Source organism: Eurypyga helias, unplaced genomic scaffold (genome assembly GCF_000690775.1).
Source record: "Eurypyga helias isolate BGI_N326 unplaced genomic scaffold, ASM69077v1 scaffold45361, whole genome shotgun sequence".
Classification (NCBI taxonomy): Eukaryota; Metazoa; Chordata; class Aves; order Eurypygiformes; family Eurypygidae; genus Eurypyga; species Eurypyga helias.
Genome location: NW_010229731.1, coordinates 1 through 21,951, shown reverse-complemented (window position 1 = coordinate 21,951; position 21,951 = coordinate 1). Strand labels below are relative to the sequence as shown.

General features: G+C 41.8%; 1 protein-coding gene and 1 non-coding gene across 2 annotated transcripts in view; one reads left to right on the top strand and one right to left on the bottom strand.

The window, feature by feature from the left end:
* COL1A2 (collagen, type I, alpha 2) overlaps positions 1–9,912 on the top strand; it is a 40,368-nt gene extending 30,456 nt beyond the window's left edge. The window contains exons 40-51 of the mRNA XM_010160497.1: positions 1,252–1,359; positions 1,787–1,894; positions 3,569–3,622; positions 3,731–3,838; positions 4,019–4,072; positions 4,408–4,515; positions 5,191–5,244; positions 5,377–5,484; positions 5,901–6,147; positions 6,573–6,763; positions 8,178–8,420; positions 8,998–9,912. Of these exons, the coding sequence (XP_010158799.1) occupies positions 1,252–1,359; positions 1,787–1,894; positions 3,569–3,622; positions 3,731–3,838; positions 4,019–4,072; positions 4,408–4,515; positions 5,191–5,244; positions 5,377–5,484; positions 5,901–6,147; positions 6,573–6,763; positions 8,178–8,420; positions 8,998–9,144 (1,530 nt within the window). The 3' untranslated portion in view covers positions 9,145–9,912. The remainder of the gene's footprint in view (positions 1–1,251; positions 1,360–1,786; positions 1,895–3,568; positions 3,623–3,730; positions 3,839–4,018; positions 4,073–4,407; positions 4,516–5,190; positions 5,245–5,376; positions 5,485–5,900; positions 6,148–6,572; positions 6,764–8,177; positions 8,421–8,997) is intronic.
* A 5,549-nt stretch (positions 9,913–15,461) lies between these two features.
* On the bottom strand, positions 15,462–15,535 carry TRNAN-GUU. Its single transcript has one exon. It is a non-coding gene; the product is annotated as a tRNA-Asn (tRNA).
* Positions 15,536–21,951: the final 6,416 nt, after the last annotated feature.

The window sequence follows — 21,951 nt, the reverse complement described above, 5'->3', positions numbered from 1 at the left end:
AGTCTCCTGCTCTGAAACAGAGCATCATGGATGGAATAAGGAAGAACGTGAACATCTGTTCACAACAATCTCAATTCATTTCTTCATCAGAAGCTAATTTGGGGGGATCACAAGGTTAAAGCTGTCTGACCCCAGGTTGGCTTAGAATCATGTAAATAAATTGATTAAATTTGAGTGGTGTTAAGCCTGCACACCCAGAATTCCTGGTGCTTCTAAAGTCAGGCACTTTTCTGTCTTACAGAAGTATGCACTTTTGTGAATTACCACTCTCTTTTTTTCTCAATAAAGATATAAAGAAGTTTCTTCTGTGATCTGCAGAAGTTGCAGCTAAGAATGAAGCCTTCAGTGTCATTGTCAGGCATATGTTAAGATTTTGAAAGTGACAATTGAAAATATGCCCTTTAACAGCCATTATAAAGCAAAACATTTTCTAATTTTTATGTTCTAATTTAATTTCAATTATGAACAACATAATTGAACTAGTAGACCTGACTGTAAGTTAAAATAATAATTCAGGGCAATCTCTCAGAATGATTACTTATGCCAAGTTTAGCACCATATGTGCTCAGATTTCAAGGAAATGAAGAAGTCTCTTTAATCATAGAATGACAGAATGGTTTGGGTTGGAAGGGACCTCAAAGACCGTCTAATTCCAACCCCCAACCTCCATGGGCAGGGACACCTTCCACTAGACCAGGTTGCTCAAAGCCTCATCCAGCCTGGCCTTGAACACAGCCAGTGATGGGGCATCCACAACAACCTTTAAGCAACCTTTACCTTTCAAACGGTTTGTGGAGAGCTCTAAGCGTTGTTTGGAGATGTCACATACCACCCAGAGATCTTCGTAGGCTGTCTCAGGATCAATCTCCGATGGTCAGTCTCTTCACTATGGAATTCCCTCACATAGTCAGCTTCTCTGTACTGTATATCCCAATTTTCATTCATCAGCCACTGTTACTGAATTGGAAGGGAAAAAGGACGTGTATGTTGTTGTTCAGAAACAGCATTTTCACTGGCAAACAGTTGTGAGGGGAGTATAACCGGAATTGCGCTCTTACAGACCTTTAGCTTTGAGTTTAAAATCTTAGGGCTTAGTTACAACTTCTTCCATGCAGGAACTAGCACTGACCCACACAGAGTAGTGGAAAGCAGTTGGTACTGTCATAGAACAAAACAAATGAGAAATGTCGAGGGCCATAAAGACTGATTTTTCTCTGTTAATATAAAAATAATATTCTCTTCATGTCATAGGGCCCTCCTGGTACCCCAGGTCCTCAGGGTATTCTTGGTGCTCCTGGTATCCTTGGTCTGCCTGGCTCTCGGGGAGAACGTGGTCTTCCAGGCATCTCTGGAGCAACAGTGAGTACATGACTAGTTAACTGTCTAATGCAGATAGGTATAAAGGGTAAAGTTGAGGTCTGCTCTGAAGGGAAGCCAGGGAAAAGGAGATGCAGATTCTGCTGTTTCCATTGCTGCTGCAAACAGAGGATACGGACCTCACACACTTGGAGCAGTGGAACAAATTACTGCTTGCTGCAGACAAACAAGATTGTGTCTGCAGGTGACCCTATTTTTGAATGACATCAGAGGTTTCTGATAAAAGAGGTAGAAAATTCAGAATGAAGGTATTTGCTATAGTTAGATATGTTTCTTGTGTCCTGGATCTGTTTCACGTCCAGAATTGATTACAGAGAAATGTTTCTCTTAGATATAGGCCAAAAGTTCTGCAAAAGTGGTTTGTGTTGTATTACAGTGTCACATTTTGTTACCACTGTTCCTGTATTAGGGTGAACCTGGTCCCCTGGGTATTTCTGGTCCTCCTGGTGCTCGGGGTCCCTCTGGTCCTGTGGGATCTCCTGGTCCAAATGGTGCTCCTGGTGAAGCTGGTCGTGATGTAAGTTATGCCTTATTTCCGCTTCAGGGTTGCTTTTCTCTTATGCTGAGCCAAAGACAGAAAAAGTGGATGCAACTGGAGGTTGTTCTGCTAGCAAACTTGTACCTTCTGGTGTCTTCAGAGAAAATTATAGGAGGATTCCAATAGACATGAATTCCCACCCCCCAGCTAGGTGAAAAATTCTTCAAGGCACAAGTTGTGTCTGAAATGCATCCTGGGGTCACTATCAGAATCTTTTGACTTTTTACTTAATTGCCAAGAAAGATGGTGTGGGAAAAAGGTAGCTTCATAGTATGAGCTGGGAAAAATAGCACATCCCAGGGGATAAGGTTCTGGCTATAAAGCAGAATATATCAGGAAAGCTTGTTATCAGCAAATTTTCTTAAGCATCATGTTAGATGTTTTTCATGTTTTTCAGGGAAGTATAAAAATTGCAGTCACTTTTACTTGAGGGATCTAGTGATTCGTGGTATTAAAGACAAAGTGTTTTCTAACTTAAGGCCCCGCTCAGAATGTATATGAAGCACATTACACAAAGTGTTGGACTTCAGTTATCGGACTTGTGCAACACTCAGCACTATTTTGGGGTCCTGACAAAACCGACGCACTAACACTGTGGATGAGCTGCACGGTTTCCCAAGGTGCATGCCCTCACCACAAAATGTGAAGTGTTTTTGTAGGCTAAAAACACGATGGAACAACCTCTGGCTTGTGTGGCTGAACCACATAGCTCAGTGCAGGTTAAGACACCGCGGAGGAAGGACCTGAGTCCTGTGCAGAAGGGGGAATGTGGGAACACTGGAGTGCAACAAATTGCTCCCTCTGATGCCCTGCCCTATGGTGAGGATGGGGCCCTGCTCCCGGCTCTTCATAGAGCAGCAAATAAACTTATCCATCCAATTTAACCATCCAAGTTAGTAGTTCACCTTGAAGAAGGTATCCATACAGTGGCTATACACAACTTAGACTATAAGAACAGCTAAAGCGAAGTGTAACACACCTTCTTGTCCCCTGTAAGGATAATTATATAAGGTTTTCTGTGGGCCTTATCAGGGAAGTTTATTTGATAACCTGAAGCACTGTTAAGACAGGACTCTTGAGTCCTGAGACTCATGGGATTTCAAATAGATCAGACAATAGTAATTTTATTTTACAAATATCAAAAATAAATAATCTTTTTCTTCCATGGGAATTTTCTGAAGGAAAAGGTTTGCTAGTGTACACAGTGAAGTGAAATCAGTATTTACAAAGGAAGCCATTTAAGCTTGTGAAGTGCTATAATAAAATAATTTAGCTGTGACTACAGCTGAAGTCCTTTTCCCACCACTGGAATTTTTAACCTGAAAAGTAGGTCTCAGTTTTACAAAAGTGCAAGATAGGTGAAGACCACTATTTTCTTGATCTTTTCATTTAGAGAAATACAGCAAAACTCAGTAATTTCTTCTATACTGAACCTGTAAAACCTAAAATATTTGAAGACCATCTTACTTTTCTGAGGCCATGAATACATTTAAGGGATTTGAGAGTGGCATCTATAAGGAAGAGTTTTTTTGTCTTCCAGATTTATGCTATCCCATCTCAGTGCCTTCTTCCTGGGAATAATTAGACTGACACACAGTTCTGTGTGAGATGAAGCTTGATGTAATTTAAAGCTTTTTTGTGGTATTTTAACAGGGCAATCCTGGAAACGATGGTCCTCCAGGCCGTGATGGTGCTCCTGGTTTCAAGGTAACTTGTTTTTTTTCTTTCATCTCATAATCATGAAAGAAATACTTCACTGTGTGTCAGTCAGTAGTAACACTCACTGTCTCTCCCATTGAATTCTTTTGTTCCCAGGGTGAGCGTGGTGCCCCTGGTAACCCTGGTCCCAGTGGTGCTCTGGGTGCTCCTGGTCCTCATGGCCAAGTTGGTCCTTCTGGAAAGCCTGGAAACCGTGGTGATCCTGTAAGTTGATGATGATGAGACCTTTTTCTTTTTTTGATTAACATTTTTCCATCATGTACATACATTATTCATCCACCCCTAGAATATGTGGATAATTACTTTCTGCAGAGATGTGTTGAGCATGGAACCTTTATTAGTGTAATATACAGCAGTGACATACATTTTCTCTTCCTGTTTCAGGGTCCTGCTGGCGCTGTCGGTCCTGCTGGTGCTTTTGGTCCAAGAGGTCTTGCTGTAAGTTTGATTTCTAAATACATTACCACATTGATGCAAGAAGAGAAAACATGCGTTATTAATAAGGACTCAGACTGTGCTCAAGATATGGACCCAAAAACTAGTGCTTAAGGACCTGTGAATACTTACAGACCTACAGTCTCAATCAGCATTGTCTCTTAGGCCACCGATCCCAATCACTCTTTCTGGGTTTGTTAACAGGATATACAGGATTTATATATAATCATATATAAGGGGCAATCTCTGGCGTAATGTAGAAGCTCATGCCTAATTCTTGCTTTGACAGTATTTGAAGCCTTCTATTTTATTCCTCTGACACTTATATCCCTTCCTAGGGCCCACAAGGTCCACGTGGTGAGAAAGGTGAACCTGGTGATAAGGGTCATAGAGGTCTGCCTGGCTTGAAGGGACACAATGGATTGCAGGGTCTTCCTGGTCTTGCTGTAAGTAAATGGTTTTCAGTATTCTGAATATAAAGAGCAAAAAAAAAGGAAATAAGGTCACCATAGTGTGGAATTACATATGCACAACCCAGCAGGTTGAAACCACTTACTCCACTCTGGATCCTCTTTCAGAGGCCCCAAGATTCTTTTTAACAGTCAACACTTTTCACCTAAAATAGCAAATTCTGATACTGCCATTGACAGTTGGCTTTAAAACTGTGAGTACCATTAGCTGTTTTGAAACCTGACTACATTTGCCTAGCCCATAATTCAAAAAACTCTGCCTTTGTTTTAATACTATTTCTTATTTTGGCCAGAAATTGTAAAGCCTTTGTATCACAGAGAGGCAGAAGTAATTTGTAGATTTTCTTCCTTTTAAATTCCAATATTCCCTTTAGGAATTCTGACTTTTATTTGAAAGCCCTCTCTGAAAATCTGAAGAAACAATATCGAGACTTTTACAGGTTGTCCTCTTAAATACCTCTTTCGCTCTCTTTCCTTCCTCCTCAAACCAGGAATTTTTTACACCAACTCCACTAATAAATGCCGTTAGCCCTATATTCCCATTCTGTGAGCTCAAATACACATGCTGACTATAGCTCCCGCTTGAATCATGCTAATACAAATGTGTGCCGCTGCATTTTTTAATGACTATGCACGAATCTTTCCCAATAGGGCCAACATGGTGACCAAGGTCCTCCTGGTAACAACGGTCCTGCTGGCCCAAGGGTATGTGAGTTTAAGAGCATATGCAAATAACTCTCCCATTCCTTTTGTGCAATATATATGTACACTCCCATTTATACGAGTCTCTATTTGTAGTGTTTTCTACTGTCATTAAGCTGTTTGTTTCGCTTTTAGGGTCCACCTGGTCCTTCTGGTCCTCCCGGTAAAGACGGTCGCAATGGTCTCCCTGGACCTATTGGTCCTGCTGGTGTGCGTGGCTCTCATGGTAGCCAAGGCCCTACTGTGAGTATAACTTATTTTTTGTTGATTTAACACATTTAACTCGCAGTTACAAGAAAATCACTTCAAAAGCCTAGAAGTTTAAGAAAAGATGTGGTTTTATTTATTTAAAAAAAAGACTTCCAAATGTCTAGTTTTTACTTAACATTAACATTTCCCTGATAGGCCTAAATTTGAAGTCCTTGTTCGTTCCTTATGGCCAGACAGCAAATACACAAAGAAGGTGTGTCAGTCCTACACTGCGCATCTTCTGCTTGACCCCGTAGTCGTCGCCACAGGGCAGGTCCATATGCGCTCCCTCAGAGCAGAGCGGAGGGTGCCAGGACTTAAGTAGGACCATGCACGTGTGGAAACATTTAATTGAGAGAACCATATGTCTAATAGAATGCTTCTTGTCTTTTGCTTTTGAAAAACTTTAGGGTCCTCCTGGTCCTCCTGGTCCCCCTGGTCCCCCTGGTCCCAATGGTGGTGGATATGAAGTTGGCTATGATGCAGAATACTACCGGGCTGATCAGCCTTCTCTCAGACCCAAGGATTATGAAGTCGATGCCACTCTGAAAACATTGAACAACCAAATTGAGACCCTGCTGACCCCAGAAGGCTCCAGAAAGAACCCAGCCCGCACCTGCCGTGACCTAAGACTTAGCCACCCAGAATGGAGCAGCGGTATGTTAGTGCCAGATATTTGCCCTTTCTGACCCAGGGAGTACTTCCAGCATATTAGCTTTCTTTGATGAATGGTGTCCTTCACCACCCGCTGAAAAACGAAATGACCAGTGAAGAAGTTCTCTCTGCCTTCACTGAAAAGAGATACAAGGACATTCTGAAAAGTTCTTTATAGCTATTGTTGAGCGACTATTGCAATAATTTTTCCAAATAATACAAAAATATTTCACCCTAGCTTTTAAATACAGTTTCTTATACACTAACAGTCTAAAATAGGTGTTTATCTCAGTTACCGCCTTAATGTTGTACCCAGTTGTGATATTTGTGACACCTCTCTGAGTTACTGTATCAAGCGAGTGAATATAAACTGAATGCAAATGTTAGGCTGAGTGAACGATTGTTCGCATTTCTTTCCTCAATGGCAGGCTTCTACTGGATTGATCCTAACCAAGGCTGCTCTGCAGATGCCATCAGAGCATACTGTAACTTTGCCACTGGTGAGAGCTGCATCCATGCCAACCCTGACAATATTCCTGCTAAGAACTGGTATGTCAACAAGAATCTCAAGGACAGGAAGCACATATGGTTTGGTGAAACTATCAATGGTGGCAGCCAGGTAAGTGATGCAAGGGAGGATGATTGTTTCCTGCAGTGCTGTCTAAAAAAATCCCAGTTCATTGGGAATTCAGACTCTCAGCAAGCAAACACATGAATTAAACTCTCTTAGAGGAGAAATACAAGAAGGGGAGCTATCTTTTATCACAGGGGAACAGAGCTCCAATTCCAATGGGGATCACAATTTGCTAAAAGGATTTCTCAGAATTGTTCTGATTTTTCTTGGTGTCTGTAAATGACCGATTCAGCCTGACTAATGGCTATTGCCAAGCGTGGACTGGAATATGGTACATTAGTATAAAGACAGTTCAGAAACTGTCTGAAAAAGTAAGAAAAACATCTTTGTGTATTCTTTTAATTGAGATTTTTTTACATACAACACTGTTCTGGAAAGATATTTATACTACACATCACAGATCCTCAGTGTGTGCCACCGTAACATTCCAAAATGCCAGTGTTAGTACGAACAAGAAATAAGTCTACTTGCACGTTAAACACTGTAACAACCAATTGCAAATAAATCACTTTTGTAGAGCTAAGGAGATCTAATTACATAATTCTTAAATGAAATTGAGTTGAACTTATGATGAAATCCTTGTCTAAGATCCCTTCCAGGAGCTGAAGGGGCTACAAGAAAGCTGGCAGGGGGCTTTTTACAAGGGCCTGTAGTGACAGGACAAGGGGTAACAGGTTTAAACTGAAAGTGGGGAGGTTTAGGTTAGCTATCAGGAAGAAGTTCTTCACAGAGAGGGTGGTGAGGCACTGGAACAGGTTGCCCAGAGAAGCTGTGGATGCCCCATCCCTGGAAGTGTTCAAGGCCAGGCTGGATGAGGCTTTGAGCAACCTGGTCTAGTGCAAGGTGTCCCTGCCCAAGGCAGGGGGGTTGGAACTAGATGATCTTTAAGGTCCCTTCCAACCCAAACCATTCTGTGGTTCTACGAACATAGGATTGATCTCACTGGGTCAGAACAAGGGTCCAGGGTAGTCTAGGCTCCTGTTTCTTAGAGTGGCTAAAAGGAGATGCTGTAAAAGAATGTAAGAATGAACTAAACAATTCTGATATCCACAGATGCTATTCTGTTTGACTGAAAAACAAAAGCAGGATTTTCTTGAGATAGGTATTGTTTCTGTGTATCTACAGAAACAACAGGTTTCTCTTCTTTGACTTTCCCTGACCTTGTCTTTGAATCCACATAAACTGTTAACATCCAATCTTGGGACAGACTCCTGCAGTTTAAGGGTATCCACTCTCGTCTGGTTTTCAGCCTCCCTTCTACTAGTTTTATTGATGCTCTTCAGTTGCAATACATAGATTTCTTGGTTTCATGTTCCTCGTGCAGGTATCACATACTTCCATTCCAGACATCCGCCCTTCCCCAGCAGCACAACTGACTGGGTTCCTTTCTGTTTTTCAGTTCGAATACAACAGTGAAGGAGTGACCTCAAAGGATATGGCCACCCAACTTGCCTTCATGCGTCTGCTGGCCAACCATGCCTCCCAGAACATCACCTACCACTGCAAGAACAGCATTGCCTACATGGATGAGGAAACTGGCAACCTTAAAAAGGCTGTTATGCTGCAGGGATCCAACGATGTCGAACTACGAGCTGAAGGCAACAGCAGATTCACTTTCAGTGTTCTTGAGGATGGCTGCTCTGTAAGTAACGCAGAGACCATGGGCACCGTGAGTGCCCACGGTTAAGCATGTGACTGGGGACGGAGTTGTGCTTGAATTCAGAACTACATTATCAGTCAGACCAGCGAAATTTTACACAGGGAAGATGTCTAGCCTACCAACCCATCTATGCTGGATCTTTAATGAGTAGGAAGGAGCGGGGTGCAAGCGAAGCCTACCTTGTACTGTACAGTATGGCAAAAAACAAAAAAGCTTTTCAGAGGGACCAGACCCAAAATCTGTGTAAGCTGAAGACTGATGAGAAAATCATGCACAAGCTGTAGGAAGGGCAGGATCTTTAAGTCCTGAAAAACTCAGGCAGGGTTCTCTGAGGATTTAACGCCAGCGTGAATAAGATGGTAGTTTACATAGAGCACCACGCGTAGGACTTCAGAAGATTGAAACGAACATTTTTCTCTGTATCAGAGACATGGGTGTAATTTGCAAACAATGGCAGCGAAATTAATATCAAATTCTTTAGGAAGTTAGTCATTCAGGTGAAGCAATTCTCAATACTGCGAACAGTGCAGTAACAACTGTAATGAATCTTCTCTTGCAGAAAAAGAACAACCAATGGGGCAAAACGATCATTGAATACAGAACGAATAAGCCATCTCGCTTGCCCATCCTTGACATTGCACCTTTAGATATTGGCGGCGCTGACCAAGAATTCGGTGTGGACGTTGGCCCAGTCTGTTTCAAATGAATGAACTAAAATTAACTTAAAGCCTCTCCCAAATTATTCTCTTGTCATTTCTTTTTATAATGAAAGCTGACTCCTTCCATTTCTTCTGTTCATCTACTTGCTTAAACTCTGGGCGAAAGAGAAGGAGAAGAATTGATTGGAGCATTGTGCAATGAAATTTAATACAGCCCCAAAGGACTTGGAAGTCTTTCAAGATTTAACACCTTGCTTTGGGATATGTCAACCTTTGTAAAGAAAAAAAAACCAAAATAAAAAATCATGAAAGTTTGCACCACTTGTGGTCTTTGAATATCTTCCACAGAGGAAGTTTAAAACCACAGCTTCCAAAGGTTTAAACTACCTCATACACTAAATCAAGTGTGATCCACATCTTTTGTAGGTACTTCTCCATATGATCTGAGGTACTTTAGTTCCACTCAGAATACAGTGGTGCAGATTGCATTATGACAGAGTATCTTTCCAATACTTGAACTTTGATGGTGCTAATAGCATTTGAAGTATCACTCCTCTGTTTCTTGGAAGTCTGTCTCAAAACTTAGAATGTCCTGTCTCACCCGCAGCTTAAGCACGTGGATCATTTTTCTCATCTTTGCCCTCTTCTTCCAAAATCAGGTGCTCCTGCTTTCGAATCTCATTTCCACCTTCGACAATGGGTTAAAAAAACATCATCGTTTCTTAAAAAAAAAAGAAAGAAAATGTATTTTGTATATGTGAGATGTTTAAATAAATTGTGAAAAAGTGAAATAAAGCATGTCCAGTGTTCCAAAAGAAACTAATGAGTTAAGTTGCTTGCTTAGATGCATTGGCAGGTGCTCATGCCCAGAATTCAGGAGTGTTTGCATTACTGCAGTGCACTCAGCCCACTGCTGTAACACATTGCTCAGAGCATTCACAGCCTGCCTACAGCTGTCATACCGGGGTGACTGGCTGTTCAGCTCTTCGCTTGGACGCCGCCTTCTGGCACTGCCACAGCTCAGCAGCGCTGTGCTCATACTATGGCAAGTTCAAAAACAGAAATAACTTCCTAGTTTTTCCGAACACTAAGCAGGATTGATGGTCTGAAGAAGGAGAATGAGGCTTCTGTCTTACACTTGAAGACCAAGAGCTCCATGGCATTGCGAGAGCTGCGCTGGGTGATTCTGTGCTGCCATCGGCAAAACCGCGCTGCGCGCTTCTGATACGACGTGCAGAAGTCTATGTCAGGAATCTCTAAATTTAGTTGGCCTGTCAGGAAGATCAGGGTATGTTAGGCCCTCATAGTTCATTCCCTTCTGTGTGAGACATAGAACTATCGCCTACTGCCTACCTTAATAATTTGCTGTCACAAAAACACCACGAGAAGGGAAGACTCTTCTTACCTGAGGCCTTTGAAGAGGCTGCTGACATACAGTGCTTTTCTGAAAACCCGAAGTGAATGGCAATTCCAACAGCCACGTTTTTGGAATTGGGAAGGTGCTTGGAAGAACTCTCAGGACCACGAGGACAACAGCAAAGGCAGGTGAGAGGAGAGGTGAGACAGGCTTAATCAGCAGGAACCCCAGTGGGAAGCACAAAGGAAACATCCAGAAGAAGGCTCCCTGTAACCTGAAGAACGGAACACTCCAAAGGTTAGCGGCTGGGAGTCTGAAGGCAGCTCCAGACAGCACAGAAAGAATAAGCACTAAAAACTCTCTCTGAAGTATTTCATTCTTGCTTGCAATGAAGTGGTTAAGGAAAAAGAGGCAAATATCAAAGCATGGCCCGAAGTGCAGCTGCTGTGTGCCCGCAGCCGTGTGCTGAATTAGCAGAAGGGGTGTTGCCACGATAAAACAGCCTATTTTTTCCAAAGCAAGTAAAACATCAGGTAAACACCTGCTTTTATTCACTGGACCTTGGTGATTCTTAAAGTGCTAGTAGCTCAGCCATCGCCTTAGCATTTCAGAATGTAATTGTTGTGGTGGTTGTAAAAAGAAAAAGAATTAAGTGCTTTAAAATGGTAAGAGTTTCTTTTCTCCTGTGGATTGTATACACGCCAGGAAGTTCCTACTTGGACTGGAAAGATAAAATTACACCCCTCAGTCTATGTAATCCACTAGGATGCATGCAAAGGTTATTGCTAGGACTAGGAGGTGGAGTGTTGCTGCCTGCAAAGGAAAAAAACACAAAGCAACACTTAAGATTTAGGAAGGAAATTACAAAGGGTAAAAGCTGTCTCTTTTGTCATCTTCTGATCTCCTTTGCTCTCTGTGATCTGTTCCACAGCATCTCTTGCCAGGCAGAGAATGCTTCCTTTCTACCAGCCCATTGGTAACATCCAAATTCTTCTGTGTTTTCACACCTTCGCGACAAAACTGGAGTCATTTGGCAATTAAACCAGAAAAAAAATACTTAGCACCTACCTCACGACTTCCAGCCTCATTAGCACCAAGAAGATACTCGGTTTGGCCTGCAGCCTAAACGTGATTCAATGCTTAGGTATATTCTCAACTACTCATGAAATGACGGTTCTCATTAAGCCAAATGTAATTATCAAAAGAAATACAGCATTTGAATGCCATTTTGAACACAAGCATTTGAAATACGCAGTTAATTCCAATAATTATTGTCAACACCGTCTTAAAAACACGTATATATTTTACTTTCTCTTACTGCTTTCAAGCTACCCAAATTGGTTCTTTGGGTGAAATGAAACAAGTTTTCCCAAATGCCAGTTCTTAAGACCCTTAGTGAAGAGCAGTTCTGCACCATTCCCACACGCGTAGTGCACCACCTATTGACTCCGACACTAATTACCGCATTTTTCTGATTATTTTTTCTTGAATTCACTCTCATGGTTACTAGCCAAATCTTCTGAGCTGCCCGTGGCCAAGAATATCCCAAGGGCTATTTTTGCAACAGGACAGCATCACAACTCATCCTGAAACTATATTATCTTACCAGGAAAACACCCATCCAAAACAGGAAAGCTGCTGGCAGCAAACTGCAGTCTCACTCCGGTCAGAACAGATGCAAGACAACAAAAATGTCATCTTTTAGTTGTCAGGTTCTATGACGCTGAAGCAGCAGGTGGAAATTAATCTGAACAGCTCCTCAGTGAAGAAAATGCGTGTTAACATGCTGCCCGTAACTCACGTACTGCCACTGCAGTGAAGATACTGCGGTTAGATGGACTTGTGCCATTTTAGGTACGGGGTGCGTTTGGTGGTGAACTGCAACCCGTCAGAGCAAAAAGAATTTTGTTTACGGAGGAGCTGCAGAACTGGGTTATTTCATTCCACAGTAGTGCTGTGAGGTTTATAAGGACACAGGTGGCAGAAAGGGAATTTCAGACAGCATCTCGCAGGCGTCTCTTCCTTCCTCTCTGTCTTCCTAACAAACCGCTGGATGCTAACTGAGCTCCCACGGTCAGGGTCTTGGCCTTTGAGCACGCCCTGTGTTTTCAGACGAGAAAATCAGATGGAGAAGTAGAGCATTTATACCACTTCTCCTTCTAAGCAATCCCTTCACGCTGCAATCACTCTGGCCTATTTAATTTTATCTTAGTCCAGGGCGAGGTTTCAGCTTCCTCCTCCTGTTGTCTGCCTGCCCTTCTGGAAGGGTTAGAAGGGACTTTTGCCAGGCAGAGACAGCCCTGTCCTGAGGTGTTAACAACAAGCCATCAGCAACTGCACCCACGCTTGAGTACACTTTTGCCAACCCACCAAATTAGCCTCCATGCCTCACGGCGGGACTCGGGTGTTGACAATCACGCTTTACACACATATTTACAGACGCACAGGGTTAACATGAGGTTCGTAATGGGGGGAAGTGGTAGGAAACCAGTTTGAGCTGAGGATGGCTTTGGATGCCCTCTCATCACAGAGGGAAGGCACAAATTTCATCCAAAAATTGCCACAGGAGAAGTCAACCAACAGGGTTATTTCAGAAATGCCCGTATTCCGAGAGTGTTGTCATTCCATAACAACCCACGGGATTGTGGCATTTACTGGGTGTTGGATACGAGCAACCTCTGCATCAAGTTCCTGAAGCATTAACTCCACGGTAGGAGTGCAGAACGTCTTTGCTCTGTATTAGGGAGTCACTGTAAGGCCCCGACGTACTGTTTGCCAAGGCAGGCAATGGCACAGACCTCGTATTTCTATCATCATGCATCCCTTTTTTTCAAACAGAAGGTAGTTCTCACGTTAGAACGCAGTAACGGGATCTTTGATCCTGTGTCTTGCGGTTTAACTATTTTGTTAAAAATCAAGCTATCCAGGACAGCAGCATTTTCTCAGCCTACCTATTCATACTCTTTCTGAAAAAAAAATCTAGATTACCTAAAAACTGACAGAAACAATAGGATGTCTGAGTAACTAAATAATGTAGTAGTAATAATTAGGTGTTACAATTATTGTAAACATTAATTATATTAATCAATTAACCATTTAAAATCATTTAATTAGGACATTATTGATTAAACCTGGTATCATACTGTTAAAGAGCAATACTTAAATAATTTCATCATCTGGTAATTAGAAATTTCCCATTAAAAAACAGAATTTGCTTTTGGTTTTTTGTTCAAGTGGTTCTACTCTGTTCATGTCTGTTGGAGGAATATCTGTCCCTTTTATCTTTCCACACCTTCTTCCAACCTTAACACCAGTATGGCAAACTATCACATGCTCCCAGCTCTACTTCTACACTCTCAGATTTTTTTGAAGTGGATCCTTCCATTACCCCACTGCCTTACCCTAATGTTTTCTGTACTCTTCTTAGAGTCAGTAAATATGGCCAGGTTCTCAGTCCTGCCTAATTGCTGAAGTGTTCTTCTCTACTGAGTGGTCCAAAGGGTTTTGTCTTCATGAAATCCTTCCTACATAAATGTGGTTGAAATTCCATATGCAACAACTCCGTAGCTGTTTTCTGTGGGCTTTGTCTGAACCACTCCTTTACCTCTTTGCCACAAACGTGATACTGCACTTCTCACACAAAACATGAAGTATAATTGCATTGGTTCCTATTGACCCTTTCATCTGCTTCTCAGCATGGTTACAAAGTTTAGTGGGTATTTCAGTTAAATTCATAGCCTGAAGCTCTGAACTGTATGATAGCATGATCTTCTAAAAAATAAAAATTTGAAACTGGTTATCTGATATGATCTAGATCTAATGTGTCGAAAAACAACTAGGATTTCTTTTCCATTTTCAAGTTGCCTTGCACTCTTCTTCCACCTTGAGGGCATAGAGCCATCTTCGGAAAACCAGGAGGTGTTTTTAGGACTGGTGCCTTATTTGTAGAGTGGAAGCGCTCTGTCAAAGCCAACAGACAAGACCAAGGATCTCTTCTGGTTTTATTAATTAGCTGCTCTTTTACATCTAGCTCAAGGCCAGCATTTTTTCTTGGCTACTGGCCCACCTCTTTACCAGCTGATTGTCTGCTTCCTGCTCCCAAGCTGACAGTATGCTAGAGTTTTTGCCCTCAGCTTTGAAAGCGGCAGTTCGATTGCCTCTGTCACAGTATTTAGATCCTTATGCTCCAGCACTATAGAAAGGAAGACATCTCAAAAACGTTAAATTCTTGCAGGTACCATGAAAACAGGCAGATGGGCAGTGGAGAGAGAGCCCTATCAGTTTTCCGTGTGAGAGAAGGGCTGAGTCATAAAATGGTAACAAGAGAGAGCTGCTGGAGATGTATGGGTTCAGTGGTCGCACTGTGTGTGGAGTTGTTATGGTTTTAGGCTTTAGAGAAAGTCGTCAGTTCAAGTGTTTTTAAAGCATAAGCAAAAAACATCACATCAAAGACAGATCCATATGCCTGTCATTAGAGCAATTAACAAAGTGTGCCCTGCATGGGAGATTTAAGGCTAGAAGCAAACAGTAACAGCTGTCCTGTAGATTCCAACTCACCAGGCTTTTACGCGAAACTGCTGGAAGTGGCACAATTACTCAGCTATTTGTTAATTCCTAAATAGCAAATATTTGCTAAGCCTGAGGTGCACAGTAGCCCATGTGGATGTTTTATATCAATACATTTACATTTCAACATCATAACATTATGTAGGCCCAGTAGAGCTCACAGCAACCCAATGGTAGATATGGCAGAACAATGTAAGCCCTAAGGAACACTCTAATATTCTGCTGAAGTTAAACTATATTTCTATGCAATTTCATCTTTAAATAATGGCCCACGGAAATATTTTTGTCTGTTAATCCATTGCCTATACTTCAGCCAACTTGTGTTTTAACGACCCTGAGGCTGACAGAGAATTTGTATTCCAAAGTGTTATAGAATCAGAATGGTTTAGGTTTCAGGGGTCCATAAAGATCCCCTAGTTGGGCAGAGGAAAGGGGCAAAGGCGTCCCTGGGTGGGCTCGAACCACCAACCTTTCAGTTAACAGCCGAACGCGCTAACCGATTGCGCCACAGAGACTCCCAGTTATAATTTCTCATCATTATCTTTGCAATAAAAAATAATCTTCCTTCCTAAAATAAAATTACCTTCCTAAAAACACTGATTCCAAGTAGCAGAGCAACTCTGCATTAAATCTTCCTATATCCTAGAATCTTTCAAGCTGAAAAAAAAACCTTACAACACAATGTTTCATTGTAGTAAATTATTTCACATAGGATCTAAGTAATTCAGCATTTAAATGCAAAAAACTACTCAACAGCACCCTGCAAATTCCACTAAGAAATTACGGTGGATAACAAATCAGATTGTTCTTATTCGAGAAGTTATTGTGGCTGGCAGGTTGTCCCTATTAGCAGTGAGAAAAGAGCAAGCTTTTGATCTCTCACTATCAGAATCAACAGATAGGGATATATTCCTCCCTGATCTAAGTCCAGCATGCCCAGTTCCACCAAATTTCAAACTCGTTTAAGGAAACTTGGGAAATTAACGAGTTACATCAAGTTCAGCAAGAAATAACCTCCTGGATATCTCTTTATAAAAACGGACTTCTTCCATTTCTAACACAGCAGGTTTTCAATCCCAAAATAATATTACAGAATCAAGTGTATAAATATCAGTTGCTTGGAAAAATCAGAGCTGACAAGACATGTAGTAATTTCAAAACAAAAGGTATTTATGAACTGGTGTCCATAACAGTCAATTACAATCTTTCATCCACAAATAAAGATTCTCATACTTTGGCTTTTCCACTTCAGCTTTTGTCTGAAAACACTGTGGAACACTCTTCCAGTTTCTCATAGACAGCTACGAGAACCTTCATTCATCATTAACACTTCCATTGTCCTTAATTTGTCTTTAGCCAAATGTCCTTTGTGACACCAAAGTTTGCCTCTGTCCAGGCTCAAGGATCAAAGGATTTAGTTTCCTATCCCAGTGTTTTCCTATCTACTGGAATATTTTCCTACCCCAGTGTTCCATGCATTATTGCAGGCAATAATTGCTGCTTCACATCTCACTTTCTTCTCTGACAGAAAAACTTCACCTTCTTGTTCCTGCTTTTCACCCATCTTCAAGTCTCACAATACCACTCCTTCCTTACACTGCTTTTATGCTTGTGAACATTGTTTTGTCAGGAAATCCAGCTTGCTTCTTCATCTAAGCCCCTGTGTGATGTTCTTTTGATCATTTTCTAGGTTTTGACTGTTTTCCTGTCAATCATACTGTTTTCCTTGCTGTGTTTTGCCCTGTATTGATTGCTGACCCCATTACAGACTCCAAGCTTTGAAAACTGAACCGATTCTTTAAGAAGTAAGGGAACAAAGAGATCCGCTTTACCTTCAGCCAGCATTCATATCAAGTGCAGCCTGACCTCTCTGTTACTCTTACCAACTATTTTTGCTTCAACCTGTGCTGTTCCCTCTTCTCTTGGAAGGTAACATGCCACCTACGCATCCAAAGGTCCTGTAACATGCAAACCTTTTTAGCAGTATCAAAGGCATAAGCCATGAACAAAGCTGGACGCGTAGCTCCTAGAATAGAAAGTCTGTCCAAGGACTGCTAGAAGACAAGCAGTCATGTCAACAGACTTTTAAACAGCTTTTTCTAGAACTTAAATCTATAACTTATATTTAAGAAACTACATATTTAGGCCTAAAATATTTTGAGACCATATCATGGGAAAGGGAAACAAAGAAGCGGAAATTGGAGCACGAAACAAGACCAGATTGGTCCAGCCTGCACAAAGCATAAAAATTAGGCTAAAGACTGGATCTAGTTGGCCTAAAGACAAGATGAAGAGTCAGTTATGTTTTCCTGTCAGATGTGTAGTAATGAAGCTTTACATTAGCGATATTAACCCCTACAAGAGATGTGCACTCAGGCATTTCTCCTCTGGGGTGAATCCCATGCTCGCTCAAAAGTTTGGACTTCAAGATGCACTGGATTTTTAATCTCCTACAGCTCATCTTGGGCAAGATTTAACAGTTGGACCACCTACTAACATTTTAAAAATATTTCTTTAGCTAACGTTCTTTAACATTTTAAAATGTAGAAAAAAATCAGTTCTAAGTCGGTTTCCCTTCCATTAAATTTATAAGAACTATGATGCCTAGGTATTTCTTTCATGTAAACTTTCATTACATTGGTTTAGTTCATTTGCTGTATTCCGTAATTAGTTTCTTCTGTAAAGTTCTTCCTGGAACATTCTTGACTCTCAGCTTCATGTCAGGGTAATCAATAAATGAAAACCAACTCTCACTCACACAGGTACCTGGCCTTTTTATCAGAGAACACCCACGGAACGTCTGTGATAAAGGGGGAGGTTGAGGCAGGATATGTTACAGCTGCACACTAAGCATAAGCTGCCTGAGCCTGATGCAGGACTTTTTGAACTCAAGGTTAAGTATTTCTTAATAGACCAGTATTACAGACTACTAATGTACTGCATAGAACGCTAATTAGTGTTCATGATTAGTGTTAATGACTTTTACTAGAGATCACACTGACAGAAGTGGAAATGAGGTGTTCTCTCTCTGTTTTAAAGAGAACATGGTAATTACAGGGTGACCTCTGTATTGCTGGCAGCCAGAAAAGAAGGCTTCTAATGCTCCACAAATGTTACACAGCTTGGACCGTGGCTGTGCAGGCTCCCAAGGACTTCCCCATAAATGTGAAGCATCCTGAACTTTAAACTGACACATCTGGGAACATAAGGGGGAATCAGGAAGAGGGACAATGTGAAAACACAGTGTTGATGAAAAAGAGTAACTCAGTTTGACAAGGAACTAACAGTGACTGCAATTTTCTCTCAACCAGGAGTCAAGAAAAAAGAGGGAGAAATAGAAAAAATAGTACCTGCATGCCAAGAAACTCATGAAACTCAAAATCTTTAAAAGCAGTAATTTGTGATAGAATTTCCAAGATCTTAACAGATTTGGTGGCATGTTTGTTTCAGTATTTGGCTGAGACAGTACTCAAGGTACACTGCTTGATTGAGCAAGTCCTCTGAGACAAACACTTCTTACTCTCGCTGCTCCCTCTTCGTTAATGCAATCAAATATTTGCAATAGATGGCTACCATGCATGCACACGCCCCGTGGAAACTTGCTGCTTACGGAAAGATTGATTGCCATTATGAGGCTGAAAACCCAGGAATTAAAATGTCTGATGCTGTCATCTGGCAAACACACAAAAGCTGCTGAAGCAAAAGCTGCACTAATGAAAATACTACTCTGTCCAGGAATCTTTTGGAGGCACAGCTTTATTTCTGGAATTACAATATGACCTGAGCAATCTGACAATGCTGCACAAACTGAATTAAGATGTGATATGATTTGGGGTATGGCAAATCCTACTGATTAATTATTCAGCATTTAAACTGTAAGGTAATGTAGGGAATATCCCAGTTAGTATATAACAAGCAGGACGTTCCTTATGAACATTTGCCTTATGAAGCTTACAGATTAGAGGTGTCACGACTTTTCTTCCAGCTCTTGTGCTGGAAGAAACTTACTGTATGTACCTGTGAAAAATTAATTCCACTCCCATAAGCATAGAAAAATTCTAAAGGGAAAATGTCACATGAGAGTGCCCTAGTATTACTCTGACCGAGAATATTTAAATATCAGCTCTCTGTAATAGCTGATGTTATACTACAGTAGTCGCTTTTCTGTTCGTACATGCTTACAGTACTTGGGACTGCTTTGTGCCTTAGACTGAGGACAGCAGATCTCACTCAGGAAGCTACACTGGCTGTAATGCTGAAAACAGGAGAATCAGGAGAAGGAGATTTACTGTGAGCTAAGCGTATCAGCAAATTCAAATGTGCATACCAGGTTTGACCCATGGCACAAAGTTCTCCTTCCATTTACACTGAGCCTGCCAAGCAAAGTCAGGAAGCAGTAAAGGAAGAATTATCTCACTCAAATCATAGCTGTGTAAATAACATCTGTCCAATTTAAACTTATCTAAATTCAAGAGGGTCGCCATTCCTAGTGGTAGGTCATCCACCTTAGTTTAACTTACAGGTAAATTACTGGCACCTTACTTCCACCAGTTTTACAGAGGGAGGTCGATGATTAGCTTAAAATAGATTGGTTTGCTATAAGTGGGTGGAGTTAAGTGAAATGAACCCCATCCTTCCCGACTGCTTAATTATATTGACACATAAGGTAAACAGTGCAGCTGAAAAGCGCGGTAGTATTTTTAGCTTCTGTCATTAGGGCCCATACACAACACCGCAGTCTCTTACGAAAATAATCAATTCAGTTAAGCCAAGGCTACATCTGTAGAAAGAGAAATATGAAATCCCTCCTGTGCCTTTTCACTTCTCATACCCATTATCCCATGCATGCAGTAGTGCCACATCTCCTCTGCCTTTCAAAGGAACCGCTTCTCTGTTTACTGGGTCTTCTCTCTGTGGTTGCTCTAGGTGTCCCCTTCCCACTGATGGCCTTTGGTGCTTCCAGCAGAACAAGCAGAGAAAGAGCATGAAGCTTTAGCATTTTCACACTGAAAGCTGAGGTTTTGACTGACCAGAAGAGCGAGCAGGCTTCTGGTTTACTTCCAGCATACTGAATTTATCAGCAGACAGAAAAATAAAGTAGGTATATAATGGAAATTACAAAGCTGCTTCTAGCTAATTTTAGTTCATGTCTTGGAGTTGGTTTCATGGGGTACTTAGCAATCCCTAATTAGCCTTTTATAGCAGGTCTTTTATATATAGTGGGTTTGGTGTGAATTACTTAGGTATATGTAATGATTCCAAATTCAAATAGCTTGTGAAAAACCTCATGCATGCAAAACAATTTGGTTGGTTGGTTGGTTGGTTTAGGGATTTTGTTCGTTTCCTCAAAAATTAACCCAAAACCCCAAACCTTAGTAACTACAGATCTGTACATTTGGAGGTTTACCTGGTACCTTTTTTTCCTCTCCCCGAGAGAAAACACCTGAGTACTTTAAAACAGTAAAGTGTTTTTATTATTTAAAAAAGTTGCTCAGAAACTGAATATATTAACAGTCTGAATTGAACAGAAAAAATACAGATTGCAAGCTGCAGACAGTAGAGACATTGAGTGGGTGGAAATAGCATATACTTTGAAGATACAGAAAGAGTGCACATCAGAAGAAATCTTAGAACTCATAGGTTCATAGAATCATAGAATGGTTTGGGTTGGAAGGGACCTTAAAGATCATCTAGTTCCCACGCCCCTGCCATGGGCAGGGACACCTTCCACTAGACCAGGTTGCTCAAAGCCTCATCCAGCCTGGCCTTGAACACGTCCAGGGATGGGGCATCCACAGCTTCTCTGGGCAACCTGTTCCAGTGCTTCACCACCCTTTCCGGGAAGAATTTCTTGCTGATATTCAATCTAAACCTCCCCACTTTCAATTTAAACCCATTACCCCTTGTCCTGTCACTACAGGCCCTTGTAAAAAGTGCCCCCCCAGCTTCCTTGCAGGCCCCTTCAGGTACTGGAAGGCTGCAATAAGGTCCCCACAGAGACACCTTGTATGTATGTTATGTTTGCATAATGCTTTAAGTTCTGTTTTTCAGATAAGATTTTAAAATAAAACTTTGGTTGCAGTATGTAGACTTCTTGCTTTTGTTTCAAATGTTTCACTTTTTTTTCTCAAATATTTTTTTCACATGTCAGTAAGTGAATAATGAAATTGACCGATCTGCAGAAGAGAATAGTGTTGTTTGGAATGACAGGGAAATGGAAGGATGGTGAGATAAAAAACAGCCTTTTGTGTGTGTGTGTGTTCAAAATCCAGATAATTCATTATTATTTTCCCACTCAGTGAAAAATAACTTTTTCCATTCATATTTTTTGGCCACTCCAAAAGAACGGAGTTCTGCTGGATCTGAAGGAGTGTTAAGTATTTCAAAACCTGCCAAGCACAGGAAGTACTTCACCACGAACCCGAGGCTTGACTTCTCGCTGTTTATTCCCCATGTTTCCGCAAATACCTACTGAACACTCTTCCTGAGCTTTATGTTTATCTGTGGCTCATACGGTCTGTAGATGGTCACTGCTTTGTGGGGACGTGTTTCCCGGGACGGCCCGGGGAGGGCCAGGTCTGTGCAAGCTGTCCTGCTGCCCAGACCCTTCTCCCAGGTACGACTCGAGGAACTGCCTTCCCAGGAACAGGATTTCCCTTTTCGTGAGGTTTCGGCATTTCACTCCTAACACGCACCTTTTTCTTTTTTTTCCCCGTGCGGTGTTACCCGGGCTCAGAGGGAGGCAACGTCTCCCAGCCCCGGCTGACCACGTCCATGCCGGTCCCAGAGTGACAAGCGGTTGCAAACCGCACCCCGCGGCAGAAAGCCAGCGCTGCCCAGTGCCGGCTGTCACCGACCGGCTCAGGGACAGCACCTCCCCGGCTACTCCTTCACGGAGCACAGCCCCGCCACCCCCCGGCGCGGAGCGCGG